Raw genomic sequence first — 14,544 nt, forward strand, 5'->3', positions numbered from 1 at the left:
AATTTCAAAAGGGGGATGTAAAGTCAGAAAACATAGAACTTAATAGTAGGTTGTTTACCTACTGTGTTTTAAAATACTTCTTACGTTATGAACTTTATCTCCCTCAGAGTATTATAGTGATGATAAAATAAGTATGATGAAAATTTTCATAATTTGTAAAACCCTAACCAATGTTACTGTTAGTGACTGGCATGATATAAAATCATAAATCAATATTTTAATGATGTTAAGCATGTTATTTCCAAAATGATGATATTCAAAGTAAATCTGAATCAGGAATAACAAATATTTATTAAATAATTCTTCCCTGACTCAGAATTTGTGCACATAAAGTCAGAAATGGAATATTAAGTTTGTATTTTTAATAAATTACCAACATAATTATTGTCTTTCTTTTATTCCCTGACACATGAGCTAAAAGAAAAGTTTGAAAATCTAAACTCACAACTGTAAACCCAGCCAGCTAATACTGACCTGTTGCCCTTCCTCCAATATTCTCTTATTTCATATTATAATACTGTATAGAGTCCTTAAACCCGCATCTCTTCTGGATTACTCCAGGTATGAAAATGTGATATGGAAAGGACCAATTGGACAGACATTGAGTTCATTCTACAGGGACTTTCTGAGTATCCAAGAGCAGAAAAACTCCTTTTTGCGATGTGTTTGTTGATGTACCTGGTGATTCTCCTGGGGAACAGCACTCTGGTCATCCTCACTCTCCTGGATTCCCACCTTCACACCCCTGTGTACTTCTTCCTCTGTCATCTTTCCTTCCTTGACATTTGGTACACATCCTCCTTTATCCCCTCAGTGCTGATACACTTTCTATCAGAGAAAAAAACTATCTCCTTCACTAGGTGTGTTGTTCAGATGTCTGTCTCTTACACTATGGGGTCGACAGAGTGTGTACTTCTAGCAGTGATGGCATATGACCGTTCCATAGGCATCTGTAACCCTCTGAGATGCCCTATCATCATGAGCAAGGCGCTTTGTATTCAGATGGCAGCTCTCTCCTGGGGACTGGGCTTTCTCAACTCATTGACAGAAACAATTCTTGCAGTACAGTTGCCCTTCTGTGGAAAAAATCTCATCAATCATTTTGTTTGTGAAATATTGGCTTTTGTCAAGCTAGCTTGCACAGATATATCCTTGAGTGAGATAACTATCATGGTGGGCAATGTAATATTTTTATTTGTTCCATTACTGTTGGTTTGTATCTCCTATATTTTCATCCTTTCCACTGTCCTAAGAATCGATTCAGCAGAAGGAAGAAAAAAGGCTTTTCCCACCTGCTCAGCCCACATAATGGTGGTGACTGTGTTTTATGGGACAATCCTCTTCATGTATATGAAGCCAAAGTCCAAAGATGCTGCTTTTGATAAATTGATTGCCCTGTTCTATGGAGTAGTCACACCGATGCTCAATCCTATCATCTATAGCCTGAGGAATACAGAAGTGCATGACGCTATGAGAAAATTGACAGCTAGACTGGTTCTGGAGGAAAGAATGAGAAATTTGTATCTTTGAATTTATGTACAAAATAAGCTCATATATTGGATGCAAGGTTTTCAGTATAAGCAGAACAAAGGAAATAAAGGCTATACGTAAAATCACAGAATTTAAGAGTTGGGAAGAAATTTCAGGTAATAATCTAACTTCAATATTTATGAAAATATCATAAAAATGTAGGGACATGTAGTCCATGAAGTGAGAACAAACTTTCAGAAACAAGAAAAAAATTGAAATTAAACTTTTCCAGAAATATCCAAGTTTAATTTTTGACAATTAAAAATATGTATTTTTTATTCCCCTTTTTGAGAGAACTACTTGAGTTCATGTTTTTTCTCTTTATTATTCATTTTTGTTTTATTCAGGACTTGATCAGCCCCAACCTCCTTTTTCTAGTGTGTGTGTGTATATATATATAAAATGTTCCTTCTTCTTTCCCTTGCTGTGTTTCTTCTACCCAGTCTGCTACACTATGCTGCAGGCACCATGTAGTTATCCAAATATATCCTATTCTTTCACACTTAAGGACAATAGTATATGTCACTTCATCCCCATTATCATATTTCTCCTATGGTGACAACTCAGGCATCTAATTAAAGAAAATTTAAATGTTTTAATTCTGAAAAATCCTTCCAAATTTACCCACAGTGATAGCACTGTTTACAATTGCCAAGATATGGAAGCAACATAAGTGTCCATCAGCTGATGAATGGATAAAGAAGATGTAATGTGTGTGTATATATATATGTGTGTGAATATCGTTGTTGTTTACTTGCTATGTCCAAAACTTTTGGGAACCCATAGACTGTCTCCTGCCAGCTTCTCTGTCGAAGAGATTTCTCAGGCAATAATACTGGAGTGGGTTGCCATTTCCTTCTCCTGGGGATCTTCCTGACCCAGAGATCAAATCTATGTGTCCTGAATTGGCAGGGGCATCTTTACCATTCAACCATCAGGGAAGCCCCAATAGAATATTACTCAGCCACAAAGAAAGAATGAAATTCTGCCACCTAAAGCAACACAGATATACCTAGAATATATTACACTTAGTGAAATGAGTCAGAGAATGACAAATACTCTGTTACTACTTTTATGTGAAATCTAAAAAATAGAACTAATAAATTTATGTTAACAAACAGTAACAGAGTCACAGATATAGAGAACAAGCTAGTGGTCATCAGTCAGGAGAGGGAAATGGGGAGGATGAGCCAAGGTATGGAATGAAGAAACACAAACTATTATGTATAAATAAGCAACAAGATTTCCTTTCCAGAAGAGGAAATATATCCATTATTGTCTATTAATACTTTAAATGGAGTACAATCTATAAAAATAGTAAATCACCATGCTGTATAACTGAAACAAATGCAATATTGTAAATCAACTCTATTTCAAGAGAAAAGAAGTAAAAATTAAAAATAAGGAAATAAGGATGCATCCTTCATCCATGTAACATAAGAATTTTCAGGTGCATGTATTCTGAAAGGTGGGAGTAATTAAGGACAACGTTTCTACCATTAATCTCTTTTTTATAACCTATATCTTTTTAAAAAATGTATTTTCAGAAAACTTACCACACATGTTTTGTTTGAAGTTCTGTATATTAAAATTTTTCAGCTGTGAGGACAAGTATTAAAATTAAAATTCCACTTGTGATCATTATCGTATTATAAGAAGAAAAGGATGTTAGTGTGGGAATTGTGGAGAGATAGAGGTAAAGTGAATCAAAAGGAATGGGAGCTCAATTATATACAGGACATGACACAAGAGATAAGTAAACATATGAGGTATAGTGAGAGCCTGCTTACCACTGACAGAAGAGTTACACACACAGAAAGAGAAAAACTAGAAAAAACCACGAGATACTGGGTAAGAAGATAGTGTGAACTCACTGCTTTCAGTATATACATAGAGCAATATGCATACAGAAAAATAGAGATATAGATATGGGAACAGTCTCAGACTTTATTTTTCTGGGCTCCAAAATCACTGCAGATGGTGACTGCAGCCATGAAATTAAAAGACGCTTACTCCTTGGAAGGAAAGTTATGACCAACCTAGATAGCATATTGAAAAGCAGAGACATTACTTTGCCAACAAAGACCGTCTAGTCAAGGCTAGTCGAAAACCACTGGTTTTTCCAGTGGTCATGTATGGATGTGAGAGTTGGACTGTGAAGAAAGCTGAGCGCCGAAGAATTGATGCTTTTGAACTGTGGTGTTGGAGAAGACTCTTGGGGGTCCCTTGGACTGCAAGGAGATCCAAGCAGTCCATTCTGAAGGAGATCAGCCCTGGGATTTCTTTGGAGGGAATGATGCTGAAGGTGAAACTCCTCATTCGAAGGGTTGACTCATTGGAAAAGACTCTGATGCTGGGAGGGATTGGGGCCAGGAGGAGAAGGGGATGACAGAGGATGAGATGGCTGGATGGCATCACCGACTCGATGGACGTGAGTCTGAGTGAACTCCTGGAGTTGGTGATGGACAGGGAGACCTGGGTGCTGAAATTCATGGGGTTGCAAAGAGTCAAACAAGACTGAGCAACTGAACTGAACTGAACTGATACATATATATAGAAATTCATATGGATTACACAAATGTTCAAACTACCACAAAATATTCAAACTACCACACAATTGCACTCATTTCACGTGTTAACAAGATAATATCAAATAGCAAGATAATGCTCAAAATCCTTCAAGCTAGGCTTCAACTGTACATGAACCAAGATCTTCTAGATGTAAAAGCTTGATTTAGAAACATCATAGGAAACAGAGATCAATTTTCCAACATCTATTGGATCATAGAAAAAGCAAGGGAATTCCAGAAAAAACACCTACTTCTGCTTTATTGACTATGCTAAAGTCTTTGACCTTGTGGATAACACCAAACTGTAGAAAATTCTTAAAAGAGGTGGGAATACCAGACTGCCTTACCTGCCTCTTGAGAACCTGTATGCAGGTCAAGAAGGAACAGTTAGAACTGGACGTGGAACAACGAACTGGTTCCAAATTGGGAAAGATGTACATTAGATTGGATTCTTTCACCTTGCTTATTGAATTACTATGCAGAGTACATCATGAGAAATGCTGAGCTGGATGAAGCACAGGCTGGAATCCAGATTGCTGGGAAAAATATCAATAACCTCAGGTAAGCAAATCACACCAGCCTAATGACAGAAAGCAAAGAGGAACTAGAGATCCTCTTGATGAGGATTAAACAGGAGAGTGCAAAAATAGCTTAAAACACAACATTCAAAAAGTAAGATCATGGCATTCAGCCCCATCACTTCATGGCAAATAGACATGGGGGGAAAAATGGAAACAATGAGACACTTTGTTTTCTTGGGCTCCAAAATCACTGTGGGTGATGACTGGAGCCATGAAATTAATTGATGATTGTTCCTTGGAAGAAAAGCTATGACAAACGTACTTCAGTTCAGTTCAGTTCAGTTGCTCAGTCATCCAACTCTTTGCAACCCCATGAATCACAGGAAACCAGGCCTCCCTGTTCATCAGCAACTCCTGGAGTCCACCGAAACCCACTTCCATCGAGTCAGTGATGCCATCCAGCCATCATCCTCTGTCATCCCCTTCTCTCTTGCCCCCAATCCCTCCCAGCATTAGGCTCTTTTCAAATGAGTCAGCTCTTTGCATCAGGTAGCCAAAGTACTGGAGTTTCAGCTTCAACATCAGTCCTTCTAATGAACACCCAGGACTGATATCCTTTAGGATGGACTGGTTGGATCTCCTTGCAGTCCAAGGGACTCTCAAGAGTCTTCTCCAACACCACAGTGCAAAAGCATCAATTCTTTTGTGCTCCACTTTCTTTATAGTCCAACTCTCTCATCCATATATGACCACTGGAAAAACCATAGCCTTGACTAGACAGATGTTTGTTGGCAAAGTAATGTCTCTGATTTTGAATATGCTGTCTAGTTTGGTCATAACTTTCCTTCCAAGGAGTAAGCGTCTTTTAATTTCATGGCTGCAATCACCATCTGCAGTGACTTTGGAGCCCAGAAAAATAAAGTCAGCCACTGTTTCTCCATCTGTCTGCATGAAGTGATGGGACTGGATGCCATGATCTTAGTTTTCTGAATGTTGAGCTTTAAGCCAACTTTTTCACTCTCCTTTTTCACTTTCATCAAGAGGCTCTTTAGTTCTTCACTTTCTGACATAAGGATCTTGTCATCTGCATATCAGAGGTTATTGATATTTCTCCCGGCAATCTTGATTCCAGCTTGCGTTTCCTCCAGCCCAGCGTTTCTCATGATGTACTCTGCATATAAGCTAAATAAGCAGGGTGACAATATACAGCCTTGACATACTCCTTTTCCTATTTGGAACCAGTCTGTTGTTCCATGTCCAATTCTATCTGTGCTTCCTACCTGCATATAGGTTTCTCAAGAGGCAGGTCAGGTGGTCTGGTATTCCCATCTCTTTGAGAATTTTCCACAGTTTATTGTGATCCACATAGTCAAAGGCTTTGGCATATTCAATAAAGCAGATAGATGTTTCTCTGGAACTCTCTTGCTTTTTCCATGATCCAACGTATGTTGGCAATTTGATCTCTGGTTCCTCTGCCTTTTCTAAAACCACCTTGAACATCTGGAAGTTCACGGTTCATGTACTGCTGAAGCCTGGCTTGGAGAATTTTAATCATTACTTCACTAGCATGTGAGATGAGTGCAATTGTGTGGTAGTTTGAGCATTCTTTGGCATTGCCTTTCTTTGGGATTAGAATGAAAACTGACCTTTTCCAGTCCTGTGGCCACTGCTGAGTTTTCCAAATTTACTGTCGTATTGAATGCCGCACTTTTACAGCATCATCTTTCAGGATTTGAAATAGCTCAACCTGAATTCCATCACCTCCACTAGCTTTGTTTGTAGTGATGCTTCCTAATGCCCACTTCACTTCATATTCCAGGATGTCTGGCTCTAGGTGAGTGATCACACCATTGTGACTATCTTTATCATGAAGATCTTTTTTGTACAATTCTTCTGTGAATTCTTGCCACCTCTTCTTAATATCTTCTGCTTCTGCTAGGTCCCTACCATTTCTGGCCTTATTGAGCCCATATTTGCATGAAATGTTCCCTTGGTATCTCTAATTTTCTTGAAGAGATCTCTAGTCTTTCCCATTCTGTTGTTTTCCTCTATTTCTTTGCATTGATCACTGGAGAAGGCTTTCTTATCTCTCCTTGAATGCAGAATAGAACTCTGCATTCAAATGGGTATATCTTTCCTTTTCTCCTTTGCTTTTTTTTTTTTTTTTTTATTTTATTTTTAAACTTTACAATATTGTATTAGTTTTGCCCAACATCGAAATGAATCCACCACAGGTATACCTGTGTTCCCCATCCTGAACCCTCCTCCCTCCTCCCTCCCCATACCATCCCTCTGGGTCGTCCCAGTGCACCAGCCCCAAGCATCCAGTACCGTGCATCGAACCTGGACTGGTGACTCGTTTCATACATGATATTATACATGTTTCAATGCCATTCTCCCAAATCTCCCCACCCTCTCCCTCCCCCTCTCCCACAGAGTCCATAGGACTGATCTATACATCAGTGTCTCTTTTGCTGTCTCATATACAGGGTTATTGTTACCATCTTTCTAAATTCCATATATATGTGTTAGTATACTGTATTGGTGTTTTTCTTTCTGGCTTACTTCACTCTGTATAATAGGCTCCAGTTTCATCCACCTCATTAGAACTGATTCAAATGTATTCTTTTTAATGGCTGAGTAATACTCCATTGTGTATATATACCACAGCTTTCTTATCCATTCATCTGCTGATGGGCATCTAGGTTGCTTCCATGTCCTGGCTATTATAAACAGTGCTGCAATGAACATTGGGGTACACGTGTCCCTTTCCCTTCTGGTTTCCTCAGTGTGTATGCCCAGCAGTGGGATTGCTGGATCATAAGGCAGTTCTATTTCCAGTTTTTTAAGGAATCTCCACACTGTTCTCCATAGTGGCTGTACTAGTTTGCATTCCCACCAACAGTGTAAGAGGGTTCCCTTTTCTCCACACCCTCTCCAGCATTTATTGCTTGTAGACTTTTGGATCGCAGCCATTCTGACTGGCGTGAAATGGTACCTCATAGTGGTTTTCATTTGCATTTCTCTGATAATGAGTGATGGTGAGCATCTTTTCATGTGTTTGTTAGCCATCTGTATGTCTTCTTTGGAGAAATGTCTATTTAGTTCTTTGGCCCATTTTCTGATTGGGTCATTTATTTTTCTGGAATTGAGCTGTAGGAGCTGCTTGTATATTTTTGAGATTAGTTGTTTGTCCGTTGCTTCATTTGCTATTATTTTCTCCCATTCTGAAGGCTGCCTTTTCACCTTGCTAATAGTTTCCTTTGTTGTGCAGAAGCTTGTAAGTTTAATTAGGTCCCATTTGTTTATTTTTGCTTTTATTTCCAATATTCTGGGAGGTGGGTCATAGAGGATCCTGCTGTGATGTATGTCGGAGAGTGTTTTGCCTATGTTCTCCTCTAGGAGTTTTATAGTTTCTGGTCTTACATTGAGATCTTTAATCCATTTTGAGTTTATTTTTGTGTATGGTGTTAGAAAGTGTTCTAGTTTCATTCTTTTACAAGTGGTTGACCAGTTTTCCCAGCACCACTTGTTAAAGAGATTGTCTTTAATCCATTGTATATTCTTGCCTCCTTTGTCAAAGATAAGGTGTCCATATGTGCGTGGATTTATCTCTGGGCTTTCTATTTTGTTCCATTGATCAATATTTCTGTCTTTGTGCCAGTACCATACTGTCTTGATAACTATGGCTCTGTAATAGATCCTGAAGTCAGGTAGGTTGATTCCTACAGTTCCCTTCTTCTTTCTCAAGATAGCTTTGGCTATTCGAGGTTTTTTGTATTTCCATACAAATTGTGAAATTATTTGTTCTAGCTCTATGGAGAATACCGTTGGTAGCTTGATGGGGATTGCATTGAATCTATAAATTGCTTTGGGTAGTATACTCATTTTCACTATATTGATTCTTCCAATCCATGAACATGGTATATTTCTCCATCTATTAGTGTCCTCTTTGATTTCTTTCACCAGTGTTTTATAGTTTTCTATATATAGGTCTTTAGTTTCTTTAGGTAGATATATTCCTAAGTATTTTATTCTTTCCGTTGCAATGGTAAATGGAATTGTTTCCTTAATTTCTCTTTCTGTTTTCTCATTGTTAGTGTATAGGAATGCAAGGGATTTCTGTGTGTTGATTTTATATCCTGCAACTTTACTATAATCATTGATTAGTTCTAGTAATTTTCTGGTAGAGTCTTTAGGGTTTTCTATGTAGAGGATCATGTCATCTGCAAACAGTGAGAGATTTACTTCTTTTCCAATTTGGATTCCTTTTATTTCTTTTTCTGCTCTGATTGCTGTGGCCAAAACTTCCAAAACTATGTTGAATAGTAATGGTGAAAGTGGGCACCCTTGTCTTGTTCCTGACTTTAGAGGAAATGCTTTCAATTTTTCACCATTGAGGATAATGTTTGCTGTGGGTTTGTCATATATAGCTTTCATTATGTTGAGGTATATTCCTTCTATTCCTGCTTTCTGGAGAGTTTTTATCAGAAATGGATGTTGAATTTTGTCACAGGCTTTCTCTGCATCTATTGAGATAATCGTATGGTTTATATTTTTCAATTTGTTAATGTGGTATATTACATTGATTGATTTGCAGATATTGAAGAATCCTTGCATCCCTGGGATAAAGCCCATTTGGTCATGGTGTATGATCTTTTTAATGTGTTGTTGGATTCTGATTGCTAGAATTTTGTTAAGGATTTTTGCGTCTATGTTCATCAGTGATATTGGCCTGTAGTTTTCTTTTTTTGTGGGATCTTTGTCAGGTTTTGGTATTAGGGTGATGGTGGCCTCATAGAATGAGTTTGGAAGTTTACCTTCCTCTGCAATTTTCTGGAAGAGTTTGAGCAGGATAGGTGTTAGCTCTTCTCTAAATTCTTGGTAGAATTCAGCTGTGAAGCCGTCTGGACCTGGGCTTTTGTTTGCTGGGGGATTTTTTATTACAGTTTCAATTTCCGTGCTTGTGATGGGTCTGTTAAGATTTTCTATTTCTTTCTGGTCCAGTTTTGGAAAGTTGTACTTTTCTAAGAATTTGTCCATTTTATTGGCATATAATTGTTGATAGTAGTCTCTTATGATCCTTTGTCTTTCTGTGTTGTCTGTTGTGATCTCTCCATTTTCATTTCTAATTTTATTGATTTGATTTTTCTCCCTTTGATTCTTGATGAGTCTGGCTAATGGTTTGTCAATTTTATATATCCTTTCAAAGAACCAGCTTTTGGCTTTGTTGATTTTTGCTATCGTCTCTTTTGTTTCTTTTGCATTTATTTCTGCCCTAATTTTTAAGATTTCTTTCCTTCTACTAACCCTGGGGTTCTTCATTTCTTCCTTTTCTAGTTGCTTTAGGTGTAGGGTTAGGTTATTTATTTGACTTTTTTCTTGTTTCTTGAGGTATGCCTGTATTGCTATGAATTTTCCCCTTAGGACTGCTTTTAAAGTGTCCCATAGGTTTGGGGTTGTTGTGTTTTCATTTTCATTCGTTTCTATGCAAATTTGGATTTCTTTTTTGACTTCTTCTGTGATTTGTTGGTTATCCAGCAGCGTGTTGTTCAGCCTCCATATGTTGGAATTTTTAATAGTTTTTCTCCTGTAATTGAGATCTAATCTTATTGCATTGTGGTCAGAAAAGATGCTTGGAATGATTTCTATTTTTTTGAATTTACCAAGGCTAGATTTATGGCCTAGGATGTGATCTATCCTGGAGAACATTCCATGTGCGCTTGAGAAAAAGGTGAAATTCATTGTTTTGGGATGAAATGTCCTATAGATATCAATTAGGTCTAACTGGTCTATTGTATCGTTTAACGTTTGTGTTTCCTTGTTAATTTTCTGTTTAGTTGATCTATCCATAGGAGTGAGTGGGGTATTAAAGTCTCCCACTATTATTGTGTTATTGTTAATTTCTCCTTTCATACTTGTTAGCATTTGTCTTACATATTGCGGCGCTCCCGTGTTGGGTGCATATATATTTATAATTGTTATATCTTCTTCTTGGATTGATCCTTTGATCATTATGTAGTGACCATCTTTGTCTCTTTTCACAGCCTTTGTTTTAAAGTCTATTTTATCTGATATGAGTATTGCTACTCCTGCTTTCTTTTGGTCCCTATTTGCATGGAAAATCTTTTTCCAGCCCTTCATTTTCAGTCTGTATGTGTCCCCTGTTTTGAGGTGGGTTTCTTGTAAACAACATATGTAGGGTCTTGTTTTTGTATCCATTCAGCCAGTCTTTGTCTTTTGGTTGGGGCATTCAACCCATTTATGTTTGAGGTAATTACTGATAAGTATGATCCCATTGCCATTTACTTTATTGTTTTGGGTTCGATTTTATACACCATTTTTGTGTTTCCTATCTAGAGAATATCCTTTAGTATTTGTTGGAGAGCTGGTTTGATGGTGCTGAATTCTCTCAGCTTTTGCTTGTCTGAAAAGCTTTTGATTTCTCCTTCGTATTTGAATGAGATCCTTGCTGGCTACAATAATCTGGGCTGTAGGTTATTTTCTTTCATCACTTTAAGTATGTCTTGCCATTCCCTCCTGGCTTGAAGAGTTTCTATTGAAAGATCAGCTGTTATCCTTATGGGAATTCCCTTGTGTGTTATTTGTAGTTTTTCCCTTACTGCTTTTAATATTTGTTCTTTGTGTTTGATCTTTGTTAATTTGATTGATATGTGTCTTGGGGTTCTACTCTAGATTTTTAATTTTAGCTTTTTGTTATTTGTTATCAATTTTGTACCTATAGTTTTTTTTTTTCCATAATTTCTGTGACACTTTTTTATTTTCTCTTTTTCTTTTTCTCTGTTTCTTTCTCTTCTTCTTTTAAATAACATTGTATATCTGAAATTCCAAACTCTACTCTAGATTTTTAATTTATGCTTTTTGGTATTTGTTATAAATTTTGTACCTGTACTTTCTTTATAATTTATGCGACTTTGTTTGTCCTTGTTTGTTTTTTTTCCTCACTCTTTCTTTTTCTTCTTCTTTTTTTAACATTGTATTTTTGAAATTCCAAACTCTACTATAGATTTTTAACTTTTGCTTTTTGGTATTAGTTATCAGTTTTGTACCTATATTTTCTTTATAATTTTCACGACCTTGTTTGTTTTTGTTTGTTCATTTTTTCTTTCTTTCCTTCTTCTTTTCTTTAACATCGTATTTTTGAAATTCTAAACTCTACTCTAGATTTTTAATTTTTACTTTTATGTATTTGTTATCAATTTTGTACCTTTAAGAACCCAATCTTCAGTACCCATTTATCACTAGGGAGCGAGATTACTGGCTTAACTGCTGTCTCTCCCTTTGGACTCTCCTTTTTCTCCACCAGGTCGCCTGTGTCTCCTCCCTAACCCCTCTCTACTCTACCCAACTCTGTGAATTTCTGTGTGTTCCAGACGGTGGAGAACACTTAAGAAACTGATTACTGGCTGGATCTGTCTCCCTCCTTTTCATTCCCCTCTTTTAACCTCCTGGCCACCTCTGTCACCTTCCTCCTTCTTTTCTTCTCTGTATAACTCCATGAACAACTCTGAGCAGTCCAGTTGTGGAGTGCACATAAGGAAGAGATTACTGGATAGCCCACTCTCTCCTCTATTGATTCCACCTCATCTCATTCGGGTCACTCTAACTCCCTCCTCCCTCTTCTCTTCTCCATATAATGCTGTGAACCTCTCTGGGTGACCTTTACAGTAGAGAAACTTTTCATCTTTAACGTAGATGTTTTATCAGTGATGCTGTATAGAAGGAGAAGCTATGAAACTACTGTAAAAATAAGACTGATAACTGGAAGCAGGAGGCATAAGTCCAAACCCTGACCCCAGGGAGCTCCTGACTCCAAGGACCATTAATTGACAGGAGCTCATCAAATGCCTCCATACCTGCACTGAAACCAAGCACCACACAATGGCCAACAAGTTTCAGGGCAAGACATACCAAGAAAATTCTCCAGCAACAAGGAACACAGCCCTGAGCTCCAAGATACAGGCAGCTCAAAGTCACCCCCAAACCATAGACATCCCATAACTCATTACTGGACATTTCATTGCACTCCAGAGAGAAGAAATACAGCTTCACCCACCAGAACACCGACACAAGCTTCCCTAACCAAGAAACCTTGACAAGCCACCTGTACAAACCCACACACAGTGAGGAAATGCCACAATAAAGAGAACTCCACAAACAGCCAGAATACAGAAAGGACACCCCAAACTCAGCAATTTAAACAAGATTAAGAGACAGAGGAATACCCAGTAGATAAAGGAACAGGATAAATGCCCACCAAACCAAACAAAGGAGGAAGAGATAGGGAATCTACCTGATAAAGAATTCCGAATAATGATAGTGAAATTGATCCAAAATCTTGAAATCAAAATGGAATCACAGATAAATAGCCTGGAGACAAAGATTGAGAAGATGCAAGAAAGGTTTAACAAGGACCTAGAAGAAATAAAAGAGAGTCAATATATAATGAATAATGCAATAAATGAAATTAAAAACACTCTGGAGGCAACAAATAGTAGAATAACAGAGGCAGAAGATAGGATTAGTGAATTAGAAGATAGAATGGTAGAAATAAATGAATCAGAGAGGATAAAAGAAAAACAAATTAAAAGAAAGGAGGACAATCTCAGAGACCTCCAGGACAATATTAAATGCTACAACATTCGAATCATAGGGGTTCCAGAAGAAGAAGACAAAAATAAAGACCATGAGAAAATACTTGAAGAGATAATTGTTGAAAACTTCCCTAAAATGGGGAAGGAAATAATCACCCAAGTCCAAGAAACCCAGAGAGTCTCCTTTGCTTTTTGCGTCCCTTCTTTCACAGTTATTTGTAAGGCCTCCTCAGACAGCCATTTTGCTTTTTTGCATATCTTTTTCTTGGGGATGGTCTTGATTCCTGTCTCCTGTACAATGTCACAAACCTCCATCCATAGTTCATCAGGCACTCTGTCTATCAGATCTAGTCCCTTAAATTTATTTCTCACTTCCACTGTATAGTCGTAAGGGATTTGATTTAGGTAATACCTGAATGGTCTAGTGGCTTTCTCCATTTTCTTCAATTTCAGTCTGAATTTGGCAATAAGGAGTTCATGATCCAAGCCACAGTCAGCTCCTAGACAGCATATTAAAAAGCAGAGACATCACTTTGCCAAGAAAGGCCAGAGAGTCAAAGCTATGGTTTTTCCAGTAGTCACATACAGATGTGAAGTTGAACCATAAAAAAGGCTGAGCACCAAAGAACTGATGCTTTCAAATTGTGGTGCTGAACAAGACTCTTGAGAGTTCCTTGGACAGAAAGGAGATCAAATCAGTCAATCCTAAAGGAAACCAACCCTGCCTATTCATTGGAAGGACTGATGCTGAAGCTGAAGCTCCAATACTATGGTCACCTGATTCAAAGAACCGACTCACTGGAAAAGACCCTGATGCTGGGAAATATTCAGAGCAGAAAGAGAAGAGGGTGGCAGAGGATGAGATGATTGGACGGCATCCTCAACTCAATGGACATGAGTTTGAGCAAACTCCTGGAGTTAGTAAAAAACAGGAAAGCCTGGTGGGCCACAGTCCATTGGGTTGCAAAGAGTCAGACGTGACTGAGCGACTGAACAACAGCAAAATATGGACGCAAATATCAGTAAAAGTGTGTATATTTACATGTACATAGGTGCATATAAAAGCACACTTATTCCACACTTGTGACCGCTGAGAACACCTGGGAGCAGTGATATGTTAATAGTAATTGTAAATCTATTGCCAGACCTTGATTACTAAATTCAATTTTCCACTAAAATGGAACCAGTGCTGATTCTAAGAATGATAAATGAAAAAATGTTAATTTTGAAATCTATGTACATTGGGTATAGAATTCTATCTGTTCAGTTTAGTCAGTGCATGTCCGATCTTTGCAAGCCCATGGACTG

The 14,544-nt window shown here is 37.7% G+C and overlaps 1 protein-coding gene across 1 annotated transcript; it reads left to right on the top strand.

Moving 5' to 3' along the window:
• The first annotated feature begins 576 nt into the window (after positions 1 to 576).
• Positions 577 to 1,530, top strand: LOC139184422 (olfactory receptor 13C7-like). Its single transcript, XM_070794178.1, has one exon. The coding sequence runs from the start codon at positions 577 to 579 to the stop codon at positions 1,528 to 1,530; it is 954 nt and encodes a 317-aa protein (XP_070650279.1).
• Positions 1,531 to 14,544: the final 13,014 nt, after the last annotated feature.

This window comes from Bos indicus, chromosome 8, assembly GCF_029378745.1.
Source record: "Bos indicus isolate NIAB-ARS_2022 breed Sahiwal x Tharparkar chromosome 8, NIAB-ARS_B.indTharparkar_mat_pri_1.0, whole genome shotgun sequence".
Lineage (NCBI taxonomy): Eukaryota > Metazoa > Chordata > Mammalia > Artiodactyla > Bovidae > Bos > Bos indicus.